Consider the following 24,934-nt stretch of genomic DNA (forward strand, 5'->3'; position numbering starts at 1 on the left):
AATAATTTCACTTGTGTTAATGCAACTTCTTATGGTTTTCTGCTGTATTAATTAGAAATTTATTGAATTGTTAAAAATTGTTTGTGCGGACATTACAGTCAAAAGTAATGTCCCAAAGAACTACAGCAGAAGTGCCGTTGAGGGGAACGAGATCTGCTGGGATTACCCCTGTCATAGTGCCTTCTGTATATTCGAGTACTATGTTATATCAAGGAAAAGGGATGAGGAGGTTATGACGGTAGGTAGTGGCTTCAGTAGCGAACCGTTAACAAGATCAATTAATATTATTCCTTTATTAGCATAACTAAAACAATGTATTTCTTACAATATATTATACATCTTGATTACACAATTTTTAACACTATATCACTTTGGAAAACCTATTATGTATCTTTCACGTGTTACATTTTTGTTACCTTGTTAAAATTTTTAGACTGTTATTGGTCATCTTTAGAACTGGTCGTTGCTGCTCTTGGCGCCTTTTATTTTGTTTCTTGTGGGGGTGTGTTTGTGTAGTGTAATGTGGAATCAAAGAGTGTGATCATTTCAAACACGTTACAAAAAACACATCACAGCCATAACAAAATTACAAAACACTTCCACATATGCAGAACACATCACAAATGCTAACCACACAAACAGAGACATCAACACAGACATGGAAATTCTACACATCCAACCAAAAAGCCAGAAACTAAACATACTAGAAGAATACAAAATATATAGACATACAAAAACACATCCAAACGAAATTCTCAACACACAACTCAATTTCAGAACACACACACTGTTTGACTCCACATTACACTACACAACAACCCCCACAGGAAACAAAACAAAAGGCGCCAAGACCAGCAACGACCAGTTCTGAAGATGACCAATAACAGGTCGAAACATGTTAACAAGGTAACATAAAAATTTAACACGTGAAAGTTATATAATAAGTTTTTCAATAAATTACTTCTTCCAAGCATACTATTCTCTGTTCTGTGAGGACAATATTGCATTTTACTAGTAACTAATTTTTCAACATTGGGTTCTATTGTAGACACATTAACTCGCAGTACAGAGGGTAAATTAGAATCACTAATCGTCGTATGTTTCTGTTATTATACAAAACCGGAAAGAACTGTTTACTACGTACGATTAGGCCTACATGCATGCATCCAAACAATAACTTATTAAAAAATGTGGTGTTGACAAAAAAAAATTGGTAGCTTATTTTGTGCAAAGCAATAGTACACTTACGTCTCCTGCAAGTTTGTGAGCTTAGTACTGTGCGTCCGAGTGGTTATGTCGCATCTCGGTTTTCCCCACCCTTTCTGCTGGCTATTGGCTGGAGTGTTAGGCTCTTTCCTGAAAATATTTGCTGTACGGAACTGGAACTCTACGTAATATTATACAACTGTTCGAAATAATTTAAAGAAAAGGACCCCATTAAGTAAGTAACTGTCACGTGATTTTCCCCGTTTCGACGACCCTGCGACATAACCAGTCGGATGGACAGTATTCGATACTCAAAAACATAATTTAATTTGAATTACACATTTTTTAAATATATTTATTTATTTTCATATTTATTTACACTAAATCATATAGGTATGAGTACTGGAATCCGTAGAACCACTATGAAACTACTGAAACCGTCTGAGCGACACGAACGATTTTGAAGAGGGATTCACGACAGGAAAAACTTATTTGTGAGATCAAACTATTCGTACCTACATGCGTGGACTTCTCATGCAGTACTAGCCTGATCCTTAACTGGATTTATTTTCGCGTGCACATTCCACATCAAATCAAGGAGTTTCCTTCGTACTCCGGTTACACATCTTGCATACACGAAGGTTATACTAATGACAGACTACAGTCGCTAATCTCGACTATCATTATCGCTATTATCTCCGATCAGGATTACCGAAAATGTATGGATACACTAGGTCACGCTTGGTCCAGTCTGGTCAACAGTTGAATTACCATAGAAGAAACAATTTTCTCCATGTTTATGCTTGTATGCTTATTTCCCTCCTGTATAAGGTCTGAAGGTTATATTTCTTTAGATGTTTGACCATTATTTTTTTAATCTTGCGTACACTACTTTTAACACTTGAATATAAGTAATTTATTAACTAGCGGACTTACTCGTGTTAATTATGTATGTAAGTCTATGCGGCTTACAGCTGTTTCGGTGCTTCATCACATCATCCTCAGAGCCTACTAGATCTCGGCGTCATCTCGAACTTCTCTGCCTGTCGTGTAGGTGCGTTTGATTGTTGAAAAGTGTTGAAAATTGGAGTCAAATAGTGTGTATGTACTGAAATTGATCTGTGTGTTGAGAATTTGATCGGGGTGTGTTTTAGTGTGTTTGTATATTTCGTATTAACATTTTTCAACAATCAAACGCACCCACACAACAGGCAGAGAAGTTCGAGATGACGCCGAGATCTAGTAGGCTCTGAGGATGGTGTGATGAAGCACCGAAACAGCAGTTAGCCGCACAGACTTACATTATTAACACGAGTAAGTCCGCTAGTTAATCAATTACATTATTTTTTCATTTTTTTATTGTTGTTTCTTGCAGCTTCATATGGGAATTTACTTGTTAAAATTTTTAGAGATTTTGTAACTTAAACTGATACAATTTATACCATTAGGCCTGCAATTTCTATTATTTCGGAAAATGGTTATAACCTATATAATTTATATCATTAAGCCTACCGTTTATATTATTTTGTAATAAAACATATTTTTAAAATGAACTCTAACCCCAAAGATATCATCGTGATAGAGACTCAAATTAAAAATCTGCCAGAGAAATCAGTTAATTCAAGCGTTATTGAAATTAAATACTGTTGCCTTCCATATATGAATAATTCGTATGCCATTTGTTATTTTATTTCTTTTTACTTTTCTCATATCTGCATTAAATTTCTCCAATACTTCTAAGAGTAACCAAATGCCATTTTGTAGCCTTTCAATGCATTTTCTTTCCTCTTGCATATAATGCATTAGAAGGGGTAAAAAATTCCACATCAGCAGCTATCATGACTTCCTAAATAATGGAAAACTTCAAAATATCAAAGTGATTCGAAACTAAGGTTTACTCAAATCTTACTTTCGTACACTGGGCCGTGCCTCAGCCCAATTATCTAGTTCTGGAAACAGAATTAAACTCCTATCGCGATCGGGACGTGGACACACTACAACCACGATCACAATTAGGTCGATAATCGCGATTAGTGGTTGTAGTATGTCACTAGGTTTGGTTAGTTTGGTTTTTATTAATCAAGTCCACGCATGGGCAGTTTGATCACAGCCAAGTTCTTCCTGTCGTGAGCCGCACGTCGATTTTGAAGCAGAAGCTAGGAATATACAAGCCGTGAATGTCTACTAATATCGCGGAAGTTAAGAACTTAAATCGTGTGGTACTATATACAGTGCGTTCGTAGGTCGGCCGGACCGTTCCGCGGCGGCCTTGGACTGGATGAAGATTGGCGCGCCTGCCGCCAGAGTTACACGTAAACGACCGGCAAGTCATGGGTACGGAACACTAACTACTCTACTAACATTAGGCTTATCTGCATCACAACAGATGTTGAAATTGATGACCTTCAACTCGAACACATTTCCTATATCTCCGAAAACAATTCTGATTCACTCGCAAAAGTTCATGTTGATTGAGTCCTGTATTTCTCTCGTGATGTTGTCCTTCAATTCTTGTGTGGATTTGATGCGTACACTTTATTCTTTAAAGTTCTCCATAAATAAAAATCGCATGGAGATAGGTCAGGGGAACGAGGTGGCCACAATCCTCGACTAATTATTTTGTCACCAAACACACTTCGCAATTCATGCATAGAATTCGCAGCGGTGTGCGCTGTAGCTGGATCCTGCTGAAACCAGCCACTCAATCGTTCATTTCTTGTTAGTTGCGGAAAAAAAAATAAAATTGAAGTTACATAAACGTGTGAATCAACTGTTGTGTCGAAAAATATGGGGCCGATAATTCTATTCGCACTCACTGCACACCAAACCCCAACCTTTGCAGCGTGGTGAGGAACTTCATGAATAATATGGGGATTTTCGGTAGCCCAATATGTATTGTTCTGAGTAGAAACGTGATCGTGAAGATGAAACTACACTTCATCAGTGAAGAACGTTGAAAGTGGGTCCACGTCGCCATTATGAACGGACTGCACAAACCAATTGCAATAATTAACCCTACTTACAGGATCTTATGGCTGTAAACTTGAACTACAGTTACCCTATACGGCTTAAGTTTCAGAAGTATCGTTGCCACAAAAGCTGACGTCTTGGAAATGTTAACCTTTTGTGCTAAACGTCGCAGTGATTTGCGGGGTGAGTGCTCTAACTGGGCCCCTACTTCATCAAGCTTCTCTTCTGTCAGTACTCGGCGTTGTTGAACACGTTTCTTGTTCATAAAAGGTCCTGTACGTCTGACTTTATTGACAAGGTCATGAATAGTTGACCTGCTAGGAATTCGAACACTTGCAAACCGATGTTCAAATTCCCTTCGACAACTTCTTGCGGAAGAGTATTTCACATACGCATCATAGAGTAAAATACGTTCTAAAGTGTACTCAACCATTATTAATATACACTTTATCACCACGAGACAACACAATTTTTCTCACAACACGCGCACAGACGTCTTTCCCTCACGACAGATCCAACTCGACTGACTGGCGCGTCAGCGGTAGCTACAGCGCAACTCTGGCGGCAGACGCGCCAATTTTCACCCACTCTAAGGCCGCCGCGGAACGGTTCGGCCGAGGTACGGACGCACGTATATACAGAGTATACAATAATGTTTACACTTTTTGAACGTTAATAACAGAGAAAATATTAAAGATAACCTCATCAAACTGTTAGTATTTGGAGCTGTCATGACTAGTGTGTGTAGCCATTAATTTTTTCTTTCTTTTATTTTCCGTTTGGTTGCCAGTAGCGACAGGTAATTAACGATATGGCTCAGAAATTTTCTTTTCAGCAACGTAAGTGGGTTTTAAAATGTTTTTGGAAATGTGAGAACATGATTGAGATGCAGAGACGATTGCGGGCAGAATTTGATATTGCGCCTTCATAACGTGTAACAATTACGAAATTACGCAACAGGTTTGAGAGGGAAGGAGATGTGAGTGATCTGAAGAAGGGACAATTTGAGTATAATCAATTCATTGAATACTTTATATTCACGATGGTGAACAAGTGGAGAAAGTTTGACGTTAGCATATAAAAGAACAGAATTATCTGTAGATAGATCACTGAACATGTTGCGCCTTGACAGAACATCCATGATTCGCCAAATGTGTGAGAAGATGACGTATAAAGGGAAAGAAATCCAACTTATCATTATAGGTCTGGGGAAAACGTATTATTCTGCATCTACCACCGAGCCCTCAAGTGCGTTATTGGATTGTATATCACAGTTGAAGAACCCATAATTCTATTAATTCATAAGATCTACCCATAGAGTTTTCAGAGATTAGAGGTAATTTTAATTGCTATAATTCTTCATATTTTACATCATTTTAAAAATTCTGGTAGTGGTATATTAAACAAGAAATGGAAATTTTTGCATCACTGCTAATTGCTATAGGCCTAATTTTATCGTAGAAGTTGTATGTGTCCACAATTTTGTTCTTGTACAAGTATCAACTTCTCTTTAATGCTGCATATGGCAGCTCTGAGTCCGTGTTCTGGAATATCTGCCACAATCTGTGTGATGGAGTCCTTCAACTCATCGATTCTCTTAGGTTTGCTCATGAACACGCTTTCCTTCGGCTAGTTCCACAAACAAAAACCCTCCTGGATTAATATCTCGCGATCTTGCAGGCCAAGTTACAGGAAAGAATCTACTGATAACATGCCCACCAGTATAATCAGAAACAAAGAAGCTCTTGTCATGGCGACACAAAAATCTCAATTCTTGTGTAAAAAGCCAGTACCAAAGTTTCCGGTAACGTGTAGAGAAAGAATAAAATTTGATCAAATAAATTATCTCTTACTTTGAAAAGCACTATATAACAGCAATCTGTGAAACTCATTGAAGATATGTGACCCGTTACGCGGAAAGGGACCTAAGTCGTGAAAGGAAACTTTACAGAAGAACAAAATAACGAGTTTACGATGTAAAAACTGAATTTCTATGTTTCGACGTCTCGCGCTACCTGTAAGCTTTCTTTACATATTAAACTACGATGTAGTTTTATTATTTGTCACAAAATCGCACAAAATGAGTTTTACTGACTGAATGCAAACAGCAGACAAGGGACCCAAAGTCGTTTATGGAATTATAATATTGCCGATTTTAGGTCCCTTTCATTCTGTACCAAAATCAGCTGTTGGAATTGTCCTTGATTTAATGTCATGGAGAATGAAATTAATATAGAAGGTTTAAGTGATGAATTTCAAACTTTTTATCAGAAAGTGACATGGAGAATAAAAAATCTGATGGCCAACTAGAAGACATTGTTTCAATTATTACTTTAAGTTCTTTATGTTTTCTGCATGTATTGCGTATCAATTCCATGCTGTAACTTAATGTGTAATGTGTGTTGTATTTCATATTAATTTGTTTATATTCACTTTGCGGTCACTTCACTTTGCAGAAAAATTACATTTATAGGCCTATTATCACTCAAATACAGATTGCAACGCACTAATACATAAATAAGCAATGTTAATGTTATTTTTACCTTCTTATTTCATGTACAACTCATAATTACACAGTGCTTCTTAAATTCCTGAATATTTCTTTATAGTTGCTAAGAAAACAATTGAAAACTTTAATTGCATTTTTCTCTAAAATTACATAATGTAATATCAATATTCAATAAGTAATACCTCACATTAAAAATTATATCACCTAGAACCACGATTATTTTAAATGCTCAGTATTTCATTCTGATTCGAAACCACAAAAAAGAACAAAAAAATTAAAAATGCTACTTTAGGTTTCATTTCCTGCAACTGGACACGCGTACTATATCGTTCTGGAAGACCAGTGACATGGAATATTGAGAATACACCCATTCTTACAAGGAAATCCACAGAAATGTATCCCTAGCTTGTCATAAGAACTTGGTGCTTCAAAAGATACAATAAATCGCCATATTAAAACGCTTACAAATACATGTAGATGTAAAAAAAAAATGTTATGTTTTATTTAACGACGCTCGCAACTGCAGAGGTTATATCAGCGTCGCCGGATGTGCCGGAATTTTGTCCCGCAGGAGTTCTTTTACATGCCAGTAAATCTACTGACATGAGCCTGTCGCATTTAAGCACACTTAAATGCCATCGACCTGCCCCGGGATCGAACCCGCAACTTTGGGCATAGAAGGCCAGCGCTATACCAACTCGCCAACCAGGTCGACATGTAGATGTAGTATATCTGTACCTCATGAATTGGTTGACACTTGAATAGGTTCAAGGCAGAATGGATATCTGTAGTCAACTATCTCTCAGAAGTGCTACACTAGCGAAACAGCATACGACCTCAGTCACAACTAAGTCTGCAGTGCTGATAACCATACCACAACTTCGGATCTGCGCTTCTTTTTCGTCAAGTCTAAGGCTGTACAGTATTACCATCTTTGTCAACTATTGCAGGGCTCCCGCCAGCCGCGATAAGAAAACGAACAACTTGCAAGTTACCCCTATATTGCGCTCTGTGAAGCGGAGTCTCGCCATTTTCGTCAACAGCGTCTGAATTGGCGCCTGCTCCGACGAGATATTGAACAACTGACAAGTAACCCCTATATGCCGCCTTGTGAAGCGGAGTCTCGCCATTTTTGGCAGCAGCGTCTGGACTGGCGCCTGCTCCGACAAGATATTGAACAACTGACAAGTGATCCCTATATGCCGCCTTGTGAAGCGGAGTCTCGCCATTTTTGGCAGCAGCGTCTGGACTGGCGCCTGCTCCGACGAGATATTGAACAACCGGCAAGTGATCCTGATATGCCGCCTTGTGAAGCGGAGTCTCGCCATTTTCGGCAGCAGCATCTGGACTGGCGCCTGCCCCGACTAGACATTGAACAACTGACAAGTGACCCTGATATGCCGCCTTGTGAAGCGGAGTCTCGCCATTTTCGTCGGGAACGTCTGGACTGGCACCTGCTCCTACTAGATATTGAACAACTGACAAGTTATCCCTACATGCCGCCTTGTGAAGCGGAGTCTCGCCATTTTCGTCGGGAACGTCTGGACTGGCACCTGCTCCGACTAGATATTGAACAACTGACAAGTGACCCATATATGCCGCCTTGTGAAGTGGAGTCTCGCCATTTTCAGCAGCAGCGTCTGGACTGGCGCCTTCTCCGACAAGATATTGAACAACTGGCAAATGACCATAATATGCCGCCTTATGAAGCGGAGTCTCACCATTTTTGGCAGCATTATCTGGACTAGCGCCAGCCCCGATAAGAAACTGAACAACTGGCAGGTGACCCTGACATGCCGCCTTGTGAAGCGGGGTCTCACCATTTTTGGCAGTAACGTCTGGACTGACGCCAACTCCGACAAGATACTGAATAACTGGCAGGTGACCCTGATCTGCCGCATCGTGAAGCGGAGTCTCACCACTTTTGGAAGTAACGTTTGGACTAGCGCCAGCCTCGATCAGAAACCGAACAACTGCCATGTGACCCTTAAATGCCGCCTCGTGAAGCGGAGTATGACCATTTTTGGTAGCCACATATGCACCAACTATGTGTAACAATGATTGATTGAATATAGCTGTACCATTTTCTTCCCACTGGAGAAAAGCCTGCAACACAGGAACAGATCCTGAACGTGCTGCTGCAAAAATGGGTGTCTCCCCATAACTATCTTCCTGTAAAGGGTTTAAGCCAGTAGATAGTAGAAATTTCACTAAAGGAATGGAACATATTTCTGCCGCATAGGTCAAGGGAGTCATTTGAAATCCGTCAACGACCAGAGGGTTCGCACCCTTGCTTATTAAATACTGAACAAGTGAAAGTGACCCCGATCTTACTGCAAAGAATATGGGCGTGTGACCATTTGCGCCCATGCAATTCAAGTCCGCACCCCTGGACAAGAAAAATTGAACCATCGGTATAGATCCTGAAAGAGCTGCAAATAGAACAGGTTGTTGAAAGCGAGTATTGTTGAAATTAGAGTTCATACCGCGACTAAGAAACATTTCAACTGCAGAGAGTGACCCGGACCATGCCGCGCAATGAAAGGGTGTTAAAAATGTGTTAAATGTGTACGATCTACTTCCTAATATGCCTATCTTAGGATCAATTAGAATGTTAGAATAATTTGCTCCTACGTTCAATAGTAATTGGGTCACTTCGAGATGACCTCCCAGAGAAGCAAGACAAAGAGGAGACTTATTAATAGACGCATCTCCGTCCACTGGTGTCCCCAACATTAGCAGCTTCCATACTTCTTCGAAGTTTCCACTCTTGGCGGCATCCAACAGAAGTGATTCTATTTGATTAGAGTCAAGCGACGAGAGTTCCTGCAAATAAAGATTGACTTATAACTTTGGTAATTTGATTATTGGAATCTACTCTTATGCCTGATTTTCTTTATCACTCAGGATCTTATCTATACATCAGCTAGCAGCTGCACTCCTTTATTCGTATGTGATCAAAGGTGCAAGGATTTCTATGCAAATACATGTTATGCTCCTCGCCATGTAGATGCCCAGGAAACAGATTTGTCAACTAATCACCATAATAGGGTTATACTATTTGATTTTACATTTCTTTTCTTATTTCTACTATTATTTTGCGTATGTCATATTGTGATGAAAGAATTACGTATTTTATTTTTTTATATTGTATATGTGTATTAATTACAATTTGTTGAATCATTAAACATCGTTATCGTGGATATTACAGCCAAAAAAATGTGTCAAAGAAATGGGTCCGTTGAGGGGACCGATATGTACTACATTACATCATGGAAAAGGGATGAGGAGGGCATGTAACACGGTAGAAATTGGCTTCAGTAGCAAACTGTTTACTTGAAAAACTCAATTATTATTCTTTGAACTTATTGTGTACAACTGTTTTAGCCATTTTTCATTTGTTCTAGAGGCCTGTCTTGAGACTTCGCAGTGTAGGGGTGATTGTGGAGTATGTAAGTATGTATTTATTCACACTGCAAATGGGTCAATAGCCGGTGGCAGTGGTAACGAATTATACTCAATAATGACACTTGTAAATAAATTACAATTAATAAAAGTAATACTAATAATGATAACAATAGTATAATAATTTTAACAAGAAGCATCCTGAATTAAATGAAGCACGTTCACTTAAAATGACATTTAAAGTAATTCTAATTAGTATCTTAACCCTAATTTCGAGTATTATATGCCAGGGTTTAACTGGAAGATAATATCGCTATGAATTTATTAACGATATTTGATTCTCTACATTACGCAAATATTAAATGACAAGAATATGTTTACCAGTATAGATTTTGCTAACATTTCAGGGTTCCGCCAAAATAACTTATCAATTGTAAAGGGTCCGCGACAATTGAAATTTTGGGAACTCCTGTTCTAGACGTCAAGTTTGATTCCTGGGACTTAGTGGTGTTAGTCGTAGATTGTGTTGTGTATATATTATGTAGTCTAATTCATATACAAAGTGTCCAAAACTTAGTATCGATTTTGTAAAAATGTGCGTTTAGGAGTTACACGTGTATGATGGTGCACTGCAGGTAGATTGAGAATATACAGTATACTATGTAGTTGCTGCTGGAGTCCGTGCACTGAATTTGTGACAACAGCTAAACATATGCTTGTCGTTAAAAGTAACTGAATCTGCATTATGTTCAGCGAACCAGAGAGGATTGCTATTGTGATGTGGAAGATGGAAGGATCATCGTATGGTACCATTCGTACGAAATTTCATCCTCAACTCCATAAAGCTGGACGCAGGGGCAAAAGAATTCACACTTGGTGAACAATTTTAAGAGGACTGGTGAGGTCGTAATGGAATGAGGATAAGGACGTCCGCCAACTTCAGACGAAAGCATTGAAGGCATCACTTTTCCCATTGAACGTAGTCCAAAATCGGTGCTGCGTTTATCAGGCGAATTTAACATTCCGCATTCGAATGTGCTTAAGGTGTTGAGTTTCATTCTAGAGAAGAAGCTATACCACCTACAGGTTCTGCACCATCTTCACAGCAAGGATGATACAGAGCGTGTGACTTCTTTCGTGTCAAATTATTTAATGACAGTGACAAAGTTCCGAAACAGCATTACATAAGCTGTAGTCACCATGATCCTGACGATGTTCTACAACAGCGGTCATCAGCACGGAGCACTCTGGAACTAGCGTCACTTACCCGCGGAGAACACACTGTACTATGGTGCACTCGTAGCTGCTAGCGGGTATGCTCTCTACCTCTTCCTGCAGCACCAAAGGACACAGGGGACGGCTCCGCTTACCCTTTACCCATTTCAGCGAGTGCTGACGACCACTGTTCTAGAACATCTCTCGCGCTACTGGCAACAGATTGGAGGTATGTGAATGCACATATTTGGAAGTAACGTGTAACGAACATATTACCTACCATTACAAATGTTAGCAGTACAATCGCTATTTCAGTAAACTCTACACTTAATTTTTGGACACTTCGTACACATACAGAGTATCGACCTGGTTGCGAGTTGGTATAGCGCTAGCCTTCTATGCCCAAGGTTGCGGGTTCGAGCCCGGGCCAGGTCTATGGCATTTAAGTGTGCTTAAATGCGACAGGCTCATGTCAGTAGATTTACTGGCATGTAAAAGAACTACTGCGGGACAAAATTCCGGCACATCCGGCGACGCTGATTAACCTCTGCAGTTGCGAGCGTCGTTAAATAAAAAACATAATATTTTTAACATGTAGAGTGATTCAAAACCTCTGCGACAAAGTCTGAGGGGTGATAGATCTAACAATAAGAAACTCTTTTATTTTTATTTTATTTTAAATCTACCACCAACAGAAGCAGGCTTCCAATTACAGGTGGCTTACATAGATATATACACAAAATTCATAATAAGAGGGGAAAAAAAACAACAAAACAAATAACACAAACGAAAGAAAGAAAATACATAATGGTAATAGATGCTAGAATATAATATTACAGTTAATATAGTGTCAAATGTCAATATAATGATGCAAAATTTTTTAAGAACTAGAGTAAAAACATTATAATATACTTCTTCAAAATTAAAATATCTATGGAAATAGAATTTTTTTTAATATTGTATGAAAATTTTCAATTGTTAAACTGAAATCCAATTGAGAATCACAGTTTAAAGACAGAGAGTTGTAAGTATTACACATAACAAAAAATGGAGAGTTCTTGAAGAAAACAGTTCTAGGAATAGGAATAATAAAAGGTTGCCTATGACATAATTCTGTTCTTTTTACATTGAACTGAAGGAATTTAAGAAAATCACAGTTATTCAATATACCGTTAACAGTCTTATAGAGTAAAATTTGGCTATTTATTAATCGTCGAGATTTTAAAATTTTATAATTAAATTCAAAGAGTACCTGATTATATGAAATTTGCTTGTCATAAGACGACACGTGATGTTTTTTAAAATATAAATAACGTAAAAATCTTTTCTGTATCCTTTCTATTTGCATCTGATGGGACTGGAACTGGGGTGACCATATTACAGACGCATACTCTAGCTTACTTCTAACTAGAGTTTTATATAGAGTATCAATAGTATTTATATTTTTTAATTCTTTTGTATTTCTGATTATAAATTCTAATTTTCTATATGTATCAATTACCACGTGATTTAAGTGCATTTTAAAACATAAGTTGTGTGTAAAATAAATACCCAAATCCTTAAATGATTCTACTCTAGGTAACTCCACACCATTAATTTCATACGAATTTTGAGCAACTGTCTTATGTTTAGAATATGTCATAAAGCAACATTTATTAAGATTATTATCGATACTCCATCTATATAGTCTGTCCAAATCATGCTGTAGATCAAAAACATCTTGTTGTTTGTCAATGACTTTATACAATTTAACATCATCAGCATATAGTAAACATTTAGTGTGCAAAATATGTTTAGGTAAGTCATTGATATAAAGTAAAAAGAACAAGGGACCAAGATTAGATCCTTGGGGTGCACCTGAAGTTACTGTGAATGGTTTTGATTTTGCTTGATTGAATGAAACATACTGCTGCCTGTTTGTAACATATGACGTTATTAACTGTAAGTATGAAAAAGATGATCCAAATCTTGAAAGTTTATTAATTAAAATTTTATGGTCAATTTTATCAAACGCTTTGGAAAAGTCAAGGTATATCACGTCTAAATTTCTGCGATTATGTAATGTATTAAATGCCTTTTGTGTAAAATTAATTAGATTTGTTGTTAAACAACCTATGTCTTTTGACGCGTCGTTTCGAAGTTACCGTCGAAAAAGTTCTTGCGCGGGCCTTCGTCAATGCATACGAATGTGTGCACCCCTGTTTGTTTGTTGAGATGTTTGTAAGATACGAGAAGGGTTGTTGTTGTTTGTTTACGTTTAATGTTCAATACCTTTTCCTTTCAGTTCAGTCTAATCATCAAATGAGAATGGATGTCTACGCGGTCTTCCACCAATGCGCCGGGGATGAAGAGACTTAGCGTCTCGAAGGCGCCGATAAAGTCGAGCAAACATTGTGTGATGAGGGTGATTTCTATTTTGAAACTGTTGTTGGTACATGTGGAGAGCCCTTCTTCTGTTTCCGCGAGTCTCCCCATAACACAATATCATGTCGGCTAACTCGGGAAAAGTGTAGACATCCATTCTCAATTGATGATTAAATTGAACTGAAAGGAAAAGGCATTGAATATTGAACGTAAACAAACAACAACCCTTCTCGTCTCTTACAAACATCTTAACAAACAAACAGGGGTGCACACTTTCGCATACATTGACATACGCCCGCGTAAGAACATTTTCAACGGTAACTTAGAAACAACGCGACAAAAGACAAAGGTTGTTAAACAAAAAGGGTTCCTTATTGTTAGATCTATCACCCCTCAGAGTTTGTCGCAGAGGTTTTGAATCACCCTGTATAAATTAGTTCATCCTCAGAGGTACTCACCCCACATTGACTATATTCGTTGATAATTTTGTGATTTGTATCCCTGATAGTGACATCACAACCGTGATACTCCCACGTGACATCACCTTGATTCGGAGCCTGGCATTTCAATTCAGGTTGGTCGACATTGACACTGCATTGGGAGGCGCTGCCCATGGAGTTGTGGTGTTGAGGAGAAACTGCAAACAAACAGATGCTGCTCTTTACAAACCTATTCATTGTGTCCGAATTGGGAAAACGTCAAAATACGTGAACGCACCCTGTACTATGACGGACCAGTTAAGTCTTTCATTGCTGTAGACGTCGAACCCTTTTAAGGTGTAGTCGCCAGATTGGTAACGGTCTACCCTCCATATATGGAGCTGTATCACGAATTCCTCTCTGGTGATGTCTACCTTCAGGTTGAAGTCGCCTATCCGTCTGTTTTCTGGCCCATAGAACCACAGGTTGTCTTCTTCAGACTCCACGTGTGCTTGTAAGACCAACGTGTCCCCTTCCTTCAAATGTACAATGCGAGGTGTTATAGGCCGGAGAATCAAGCCTTGACCTGGAACAGAAAAATACAGTTGAATAAGAAATCTTGCATGTGATGCTACCCATCACCACCTAAATATAAGGCCAGAGCGCTGCTGTCGCAAATCAAATAGCCTATTGCCGTCTATGTAGGTTATTCTTCTTCTTCCACCTAAATGAGGTTTTGGGTTTGTTTCCGTTGCGAGGTCAATGGAACTGCTGTTTATATCTAGTTCTAAGACGTTCTATGTTCTGTCTCGTCGCTGGGTATATATAGGTCTACTTGATGCAAAATTCGTGCATTGGGCATCCTCAAAGTATGCTGTTTCCATTCTTGATGGTACTCTTTGATATTCTCTGTTATTGATCTCATTCCTAGTTATTCTAATATTGTTTGGCCTTTTACTTTATCTACGAATTAGGGCTGGTTCGTCCACCGTTATGGCTGAGGGGTTAGCGAGTCTCTAACTACGAACCCAGCGGTCCCGGCTTCGATTCCCGGTCAGGACAAGTTACCTGGGTGAGGTTTTTACTGGGCTTTCCCTCAATTCTATGGATGAATATCAGGTAAATTTATCAGGCGATTGGAACCCCACTCTTCTTGGTCACTTTCTTTCCTTCCCTATCATCTTTTCCTCATCATCCCGTTTCTGGTTTTTCAGATCACTCTACCGGCGGCCTCCCGAAGCTGCCGACTCTCTAGACCGGCCTCCGTGGAATGTAGTTCAGCGATGTTGGATGGCTTCTGATATGGTACCCGAGGCGGACTTACTCGTGGGAGGAGTTCCGCCTCGGATCGACAGGGAGGCCTTGGGGGAATTTGCCGTACCAAGAATGGTATATGGATTCTGTCATTAAGCGAGTCATTTGGTTAGGGCGATGCGCGCAGGGGATCTGTGGCATGCAACTCATTCCATATGGAGGGTTAGCGCAATAGATCTCAATAGGTCTCAGTGCTGGGCCATCCGTGCTCCCGTCAGTTAAATTCCATTTCATTTCAAGGGCTGGTTCACAATAAAACGGGAACGGAAAAGACAACGAGAACGAGAACGGAAATGTTAAAATAAGTGTATTTAAATGCGAGCATTCGCAATTAACGAGAAGCTTACCGAAGCCCGGGAACGGGAACGTGAAAATTAATTGTGAATGCTCACATTCAAATAAATTCATTTTAACAATATTCCCGTTCTCGTTGTTGTTTCCGTTTCCGGTTTATTTTGGACCTTATCATCTAGGTATAAGAGATCTCATGAACCACATTTGTGCTGCTTCCAGCTTTCTATTTCTTGAGTCGTTATTATCCATGTTTCACTACTGTAAATAATCGCCGGTTTAGAGCGTATATTATATATTCTTAATTTTACATCTTTACTCATATATTTCCCAAAATTTCTTTGTACACATCCGTTTAGTGTGTTGTATTTCTTTATATTCCAGTACATTTGTGTTATATTTCTGTAGCGAGAAGGTGCTGCGTAATTATTTAACTTGGTTAACTTGGTCTATTGTGCTATTGTTTATTACTATTTTACATCTTCGTATGTGTTTAAACTCCATAACCCATAAATTTCGTTTTCCTACATGATATTTGCAAGTTGCATTCTTGTAATATAAGCCTATTATTTATAAGTGTGGCATTTCTTTGTAACTGATCTTGTAACGCTGCAGTAAGAACCTGCGGTTGTTATACCAGATTGCTATCTTTGTATTTTGATATAAAAACTTCATTGCATTAAGTAAATTTTTCGGTATTCCATATTCCGCCATAATTTTCCATAATATTTGTCAGTTTACTGTATCTATTGTCTGTATTTTAAAAATGACAACTTTAACTGTTATTAGATGTGCATAACCGCAGTACCTGATCAACAGAAAACAGTTTCGCTAGTTCTGAATAAGTGGAATCATTATTGGGGCGGATAAAAATGTTGGGGAAAGTGATTACGTAGATTAAACATAAATTATTCTCATAATTGTTAATATCAGCGGTTTCCAGCTAAACCCAGTGTTATTTTGCAATTAGTAGTAGTATTTATTTATTTATTTATTTATTTAACCTGGTAGAGATAAGGCCGTCAGGCCTTCTGTGCCCTCTACCAGGAGATTCCAACTACAATATGAACAATAAAATTACAATTAGTATTAAATTTATAATTACAATTACAAATAACATTACAATTACAATTAAAATAAAATCAAAGTACGAAAAGATTACCTGAATAATTAAAGCTAGATAATTTATCATAGAGAAACAAAGAATATTTTATATTTACTGAAATAAATATTAAATCTAGAATAACAAAATTGTATAGTGATGAAATTACTGAATATTGAAATATTTTGTGATATATTAAAGAAACTATTTACAAGAAATCAATTATTGACCAAGTGCCTAGTAAGTTTTCGTTTGAATTCAATTTTATTTCGACTGTCCCTGATGCTAGCAGGTAGCGAATTCCAAAGTCTTAGCAGGGCTATTGTGAAAGAAGATGAGTATGAGGAGGTGCGATGGGATGGTATTGTTAGTATTGTTTCATGACGAGAGCGTGTGTTCAGATTATGGTGGGAAGAAAGGTAAGTGAAGGGAGACGACAGGTACGAAGGAATAGAAGAGTTCAAGATTTCGAAGAGAAAGAGAAGTGAATGTAAATTTCTTTTCTTATCTAGTTTAAGCCAACCTATTGCTTCCATGGATGGGGTAATATGATCATATTTACGAACATTGCTTACAAAACGTACACACAAATTATGAGCACGTTGAAGTTTCATTTTGTTGTCGCTGGAGAGGTCAGTCAGTAAAATGTCCGCATAGTCGAAATAGGGAAATACATGTGTCTGTACAAGGGACTTTTTTAAGCAAGAGGGGAGATGAACATTTAGCCTTTTTAGGACATGGATAATAGAATATACTTTTCTGCAGGTTTCTGTGATTTGCATGTCCCAGTTGAGATTATTATCCATGTGAATGCCAAGATTTTTTTACCGAAGAACTGAAAGGGATATGCACTGTACTTACTTTAACGGGGGAAATGTCGAGGTGTTTTACAGCGTCGGTTTTCCGTTTGTGTCCTAATATAATTGCTTGTGTCTTTCCAGGATTGATTTTAAGACGGAGTTTCTTTGTCCATGTCACAATCGAGTCAATGTCTTCGTTCAATTTATCTATAGCGTCATTTACTCGGTCTAAGCGGGAAGAGATGTAGCATTGAATGTCGTCAGCATACAAGTGATAGTTACAATGCCTTACAAGAGATGTAATATCATTGACATATATTATGAACAACAATGGTCCGAGTACCGACCCCTGTGGTATACCTGATGTTATGTCAAACCAGGAGGAGCTTCGATTCCCGGATACAACACATTGTTGTCTTTCCCGTAAGTAGGATTCGAACCAACTCACAGCAGTCTCTGACAAATACATTTTCTCAATTTATGGGTGAGCAGGTCAAAATTTACAGAGTTGAAAGCTTTGCTAAGGTCAAGAAGAGTTAGTATGTTACTTTATTAGAGTCGATTGCTTCACGAATGTCTTCGGTCACTTTAAGTAGAGCAGTGCTTGTGTTGTGTCCAGCTCTGAAACCTGACTGATACTCGTCGAATAGCTTGTGTTCGTTCATGTAGTTAGTAATTTGTCTGTGTACGATTCTTTCCAGTGCTTTTGAAATGGCTGGCAGGATACTTATTGGTCTATAGTCGTTCGGGTCGGTGGGAACTTTGACTTTTGGAAGAGGAAGAACGAAAACTTGCTTTCATATTTTAGGGAAAGTTGAAGTGATTAAGGAACTATTGAATATATGTGCAATCGTAGGTATTACTATCTTTTGTATTTTCTGTATAAGTATTATGCTAATGTTGTCCGGCCCTTGGGCTTTTGTCTTGATGCGTCGGATGGCTTTCATTACGTCAATGGGAGTGACGTCGGTAAAATAGAATTTGCCTCGAGTTGGGGGAACTGAGTCAGGCAAAACTGTGTATTGTTTCGTTGTGTCGTTTAAGCTCGGGTCCTTTACAAAGTGTTCGTTCAATCGGTCAAGTGGGATGGGAATGTCTGCTTGTTCACTAGCCATTCCAAGTCCAATAACCTTCAGATTTTTCCATAATTCGGAAGGGGTTGTGTTGGGTTCTATAAGTTTGTAGGAGTATTTCAGTTTAGCGTTTCTTATTAGTTGAGTCGTTCTATTTCTTAGGTGTTTATAGAAGTTAAAATATTCGTCGTTTTTGTTGCGGGTGTATTTTCTATAAGCTAAGTCGCGTTCGGACATCAGGCTACGTATTTCAGTCGTCATCCAAGGGGCTGGGTTCCTTCTGGTACGTTTGGTCTTTAATGGTGCGTGTTTGTCATAAAGTTGAAGTATTAACGTATTGAATAAGTCTACTTTATCGTCTACTGTTCGTAATGTCCAGATCATGTGCCATTGAAGTTGTGCAGCGTCTTCTTTCAGTGCAATGTTATCTATTCTTTTAATATCCCTGTAAGTAATTACTCTGGGAGCCGATTTTATGACACTGCAGATTAAAGGTTAGATAAATGATATCATGCCCTGATAGTCCTGGTGCAGGCAACTGTCCATGCGTCAGTATTTTGTCAACATTGTTAGTAATTATCAAGTCCAGTAATGTGTCTGTACCTTCCGTATGATGTGTGGGAGCTATGGGTAGGATTACCATATCAAGGCATTGAAAGAATGATTGAAGTCTTTTAGTCGTACTAGAATGTGAGTCAAGTAAGTTTGAATTGAAGTCACCCATGATTATAACGTTCTCATATTGCGGCGTTACGTTTAGTAAGGATGTTTCGAAATCATCTACGTCATATATATGTGGGGGTTTATATACGACACACACTAGACATTTTGTAAATAAGGTGCAAATTTCAATGAACATGGACTCGGGTTTGGCAGAGTACTGGCTTGGAGAATGATGAATAATTTTAGGTCGCAAATCGGATCTAATATAACCAGCCACCCCTCCGCCTCTCTTGCCCTCTCTGTCATTACGGCAAAGCGTATAGCCAGGAAGGTTTACGAGAGTGGAAGGAAGATTAGGATGTAACCAAGATTCGGAGATAAGAATAACGTGAAAGTCTAAAGGTGAGTAGATAGAAGAAAATTCGTCAAAATGACACAACAGACATTGAGCATTGAGTTGAGGGAGATGAAATATTGAATTCTATAATGCGGATATATTTATATACCGACTGGCAACACTGACTATTATCTTCGCCATCTATCCATACAAGTAATAACTAAAGAAGCAACACTTACACCAACAAACTATCGATCACTATCGACTAGTAGGGTCAAGTATCTTTGAAAGTCAATGTACACTTGGTCAAAATGAAAGTGGCCGGTCTCTTGAGCAGTGAAAATTTTCTAAGTCCCTTCGGTTGAGCGCGCAGTTCACTACCGTAAACCTCCATGCGTCGCTTTAGTTAACGCCATAACACATGGCGCTGATTTGGGCTACCTCCACAGCATGATTAGAATTTCCGTTGAGAATGTTTTATTTTGTCATTTATTCTATTTTTAGAACTCATTTTAGTGTAATATAATCAAATAATTTTTCTTATGTTACTTCATGTTAAAGATAGTTACAAAATTGGTGAAAATTTATACATGTTACAGATAGTTACAAAATTGGTAAAAATTTGTGGTTATGATTTCAGGAAATGACGATATATTTTGCGATCAGAATTATGGTTTTTCTTCTTGTTTATAATTGAGACAGGGAGACCAAAAACCCACTAACTCCACTTTTTGACAAAATTGAGTTATGGGCTGGACGATGCTTTTTAGTTTGTCCCGCAAGCGTAGGAGGCAACAATAAACTAATTTCGACATTCATCTGGCAACACTAACACTCAACCAGCTGAGTAAAGTGATACGATATTCAGAATGTCACAAAAATCTATTAAATCCATGCAAGTAAGACAATTAAATCCATAATATCGAGTCGATTAACTTCCAGAACCGCAAAACAGATGCATCATTCCCCAGTCGACTAAAGTGCAATTCAGCATTGCCATTGGAAGAAGAAAGCAAAAGGACTTGCAAAATTTAATGCAGTATATTTCTGAGGAAAGTAGGATGAATTACCAAACTCTGTTTGTAGACAATAATAATCTAGAATCTAGATGCACAGGTAGAACATGAGAGTGAGAGAAAAAAAACAGAATCTGTAATATGAATCAGACTGTGTTAACATTTTAATATCGTTTGTAATTTTATTTGTGCATTTTGATGTGCTTTATTGTAATTTATGATTTTCTGTCTCATATTTTTTAAATTAAAATAAAAGTAGTAATGTTAATTTTAATAATAAACTTCCATTTTCTCGTATATTCCAATGTTTCATAAGGGAATTATGATATACTTATCTTTTTTCCTTCACATGGCTCATGTTTATTCACTTTTCTTCATTCATACACTGTGGAAGTCAGAAAACCATTAACTCCAGCAGTGTTTATTTCAAATTGTAGCGTAAGATAATGTAACTATTTAGGTTTTGAAGTATTTAATTGATAAAGAATGTAATTTTACACAATACTAATAGATAAATGTACAATATTTAAATTTAGTAAGAGAAATAATAAGTTTATTCTCTCTCCTGTAAAATTTGGTTTATTGGAGTTAGGGAGATTTTGATTTCCCTGTCTCAATTATTACGTTTAGGCCGTGATGATCACGGAATTAGATTAGTATAATAATCATATTCTCTGTGGCACAACTTGCAAATTATTTATTGCCACTTATTTAAACGTGTGGATCGTAGGGCGTGCGTAGTTATTTACCATTCGGACACTTCAACTGCAACCCCTACATTAGCGTCAACCCGCAGACCGCATTGACGGCAGTAAGCTACTCTGCGCTCTGATTTTCTCTACTTAGACACTGCTGGTTAGACAACAGTATACAGTAGTTAGGCGTAATATCAACTTTAGACTCATTGTCTTATCCAGTGCTGTATGAAGATTGTGTCTTCTTTCTATTGATTACATTATGTACTGAAATGCCAAATTCAAAACCTAAAATGTCCACAAAGACTTTGTTTAGGGCGGAATGGACGGATAAATATGTTTTTCTTTAGTCAAAAGGAGACCATTAAATGATTATTGTGTTCTAAATTATCAATGAGTATCAACAACAATATTATGGAAGGACCTCATGTAACATGAAACAAAAGATACGATTTCAATGCACGCCCATTTGCAAATTGAAGCAAAGTGCATGGGGTCCGTGTCAACTGCGGAAAGTTAGTGTCTTCATTTTTTATATCTGCAGTCATTTTCAAAGATTTCTGAATCAAGAATAAATAAGTGTTGCGACATCCTAAAATTTTAATTACAGAATTTAAAGATAGACGATTTGGCGACTTTAAAGAAGTGGAAAATAATTTCATGCAGTTTACAAAATACTTTTATAGCCATAGTGAAGGTAAAACCAGACGTAATTTGAAGTTTCTGAAATCCAAAATGATACCTTTATAAAAAAAAAATAGAAGCAAGTGTAAAGAGTGTGTTGATTTAGATGTCTTAAAATTACTGACTCTTGTAAATACCCATTTTACAGGTGAATTTCTGCCAGAGTTGGAGATATGCTCGGGTCTACCACATTTTTATTTCTTTTCAAAATTGAACATATTAAAAGCACGAAGAAGAATCCGCTTGAGAGATTTTGCTCTTATGGTACAGGGTGGAACGTTATCCCCCTCTTATAAATTCATATTAACATCCCTGCAGGGGATAACTTCTATCACTCCTCACAAAATATAATTGTTTTAATATGAGTATACTTTATGAAGTATAAAGGAAGCAAAGAAAATAATATTAATGCATTATCAATACCAGCAAGCTGACAATAATCAATAACTTAGGAATTACACATCTTATTTTAAGCTGCTCATGGATATATTATTATTATTATTATTATTATTATTATTATTATTATTATTATCATTATCATTATTATTGTTATTATTATTATTATTATTATTATTATTATTATTATTATTATGATCAAGATGCAAGACAAGCAACTCAGTGCGACCAAGCGTTGAGCAGTATCGAGTGAGGATAATAATAATTTTATGTATGGTATTCTTTATCTAGGATTCTATGCCCCCTCATCAGAAATCTTAATTCGCACCCTGATTATGCATAATTAACAGCTTGGGTACTTAATATAAGACAACAACTAATTTTGAAAGTCTAGCGAGGTGATAGATATACTCGTGTGTTCCAGTGTGACAATAAAAAGGAAAAGCAACAAAATAAGTGAATACAGATGAAACGAATATAATACTAGAACAGATTTTCATGCCTTCTCCCCCTCATTTATTTGTTATGAACACTGAAGATATGGACGGACTTCACAATCCACCACTGTGTTCTCGCTTATTACGAAGAATGAACCCTATCTCTAGCTTACACGTTGAGTCGAGAGGGTAGTATAAAAACTACGTCAGTTTTAACGTTTTTCGATCATTGGCTTAGAATCTGGTCCACTCTGAAATTTTATTTCGTAGGTACTCACACCCAAAAAAGTTGCTTCACTGGAAATAAAGAGCCTGTTCTATCAATCTAGGACGCGCCCTCTAGTGACACAGGCTCCCGAGGCTCTTCAAAAGTCCGATCACAAACAACATACATTGTACTTACGAGAATAAATTTACAGTCTCTAAGAGACTGTAGCGAATAGTGTATTGAGGTCACTAAAATGTAGTTCGGAAAGGAAATAATGTAACCAATAGATAAAAACTCTTCATAAATATTACTTACTTGCAATGAAGCACCCAACGAGTGTAGCGATTAACACTGCACCAAACATTGTGACTTGGATGTAGAGTAGGCCTATGCTGATTCCACCGTCGCAACAAAAGATCGTGTAATATGATTGCACGAAACTACGAGAACACAAAATAACCTTGCAGCTACGAATATTATTCAGAGAGAAGAAAATGTTGCAGGATTCACACGTTTTAAACTGTAAGAGACTTAAACTTGTGATTAGAATTTTATATAATTTCACGATATTCTAATTTGCGAGAATTGTTTAATAGGATCCAAAGCGCAAATTGCAGGATATAAATGTTTGAAGAGTTAAAACAGATTCAATGATATACAAAGCGTCTCAGTTATAAGAACAAAACTCTGTGTTCAATATTGAGCATTTTTTTCCCTGATATAGTGCGGGAAATGTCCGGTCACACCTTGGAGACGTGACGTACATCACTATTGACGCAGTACAAAGCTGATGCAATTTTAATTGAGGTGCCGGGGAGGAGGAATAAATTTTACAAAATTCCCCTTTTCTCATACAATATATAATTTCAGATTATGTCTGCCCTCTATAAGCTGGTTTCTGAATCATTAAAAATAATAATTGTTTTCTGACGTGAGTTATGGCGCATTATATGTTGCACAAAAGTTAACCTTTGATTTTTCTTCGCAGAAAGTATAAAGAGGGTCATGTCAAAAACAATGACTGTCTCAGAAATTTATTCTTAGTACTGTTTGGCTTGAGTTCTGAGATGTCTGTCTATTATTATGGATGTGATAAATGGTTCTGTCCACACAGAGGAAGGATTCAGCAGTGACTGTAGCTCATAGTGAAGTGAATGACTAAAATAAAAGTAAGGAATGTAGTGGGAAATAGAGAATCAGGTAACTTCAAATAAATATCTCCAAGATAATGTTATTGTCCACTTTTTTTTGTATCATGGAAATCTAAAAGAAGAATGACACAGTAAAAAAGAAGATGTTTTCAACGGAAATGTGTCAGTATGCAAACAGTATTTTTAAACAAGGCTGATATTCATGGACTAGTTACATATATCGATGGGTAAGAAGTGATACTTCGTATCTGTATAATAATAATAATAATAATAATAATAATAATAATAATAGTAATAATAATAATATTAATAAATTAATAATGGGTGTGAAGTTTCTTCTGTGAGTACTGAAGTACTGAATCAAACTTTATATTCTAAGATGGAAGGAGAGTTGGGAGAAGAGCAGTTTGGCTTCAGGAAGGGGAAAGGTACGTAAGATGCTATTGGACTGCTGCGAACAATCAGCAATAGATACCTAGAGAAGAATAAAAGAAGTATATAGAGTATTTGTGGATTTGGAAATTGCATTTGACAGAGTGGATTGGAAGAAACTTATGGAGATTCTGAAGAAAACTGGTGTGGATTGCAAAGAGAGGAGGCTGTTCAGTAATCTTTATGTGAAACAAGAAGTCAAAGTGTGCATAGAACAAGAAATGTCAGAAGGATGTGAATTAGGGAG

At 37.4% G+C, this 24,934-nt stretch overlaps 1 protein-coding gene across 1 annotated transcript; it reads right to left on the bottom strand.

Moving 5' to 3' along the window:
* Positions 1-274: 274 nt before the first annotated feature.
* On the bottom strand, positions 275-24,475 carry LOC138696155 (ankyrin-3-like). Its single transcript, XM_069820727.1, has 4 exons — positions 23,420-24,475; positions 14,387-14,674; positions 14,128-14,306; positions 275-9,511 (listed from the first exon to the last, which is right to left on the bottom strand). The coding sequence occupies exons 1-4, from the start codon at positions 23,466-23,468 to the stop codon at positions 7,595-7,597; spliced, it is 2,433 nt and encodes an 810-aa protein (XP_069676828.1). The 5' UTR covers positions 23,469-24,475; the 3' UTR covers positions 275-7,594.
* Positions 24,476-24,934: the final 459 nt, after the last annotated feature.

This window comes from Periplaneta americana, chromosome 3, assembly GCF_040183065.1.
Source record: "Periplaneta americana isolate PAMFEO1 chromosome 3, P.americana_PAMFEO1_priV1, whole genome shotgun sequence".
Lineage (NCBI taxonomy): Eukaryota > Metazoa > Arthropoda > Insecta > Blattodea > Blattidae > Periplaneta > Periplaneta americana.

What these genes read in the sequence shown, in the direction of transcription:
- LOC138696155 (XM_069820727.1), bottom strand. Translation starts at nt 23,468, where the DNA reads ATGTTTGGTGCAGTGTTAATCGCTACACTCGTTGGGTGCTTCATTGCA. An exon ending in CGTTGGGTGCTTCATTGCAA is followed by an intron (nt 14,675 to 23,419) that starts GTAAGTAATATT and finishes TTTCTGTTCCAG; the next exon opens with GTCAAGGCTTGATTCTCCGG. An exon ending in ACGAATATAGTCAATGTGGG is followed by an intron (nt 9,512 to 14,127) that starts GTGAGTACCTCT and finishes CTTTATTTGCAG; the next exon opens with GAACTCTCGTCGCTTGACTC.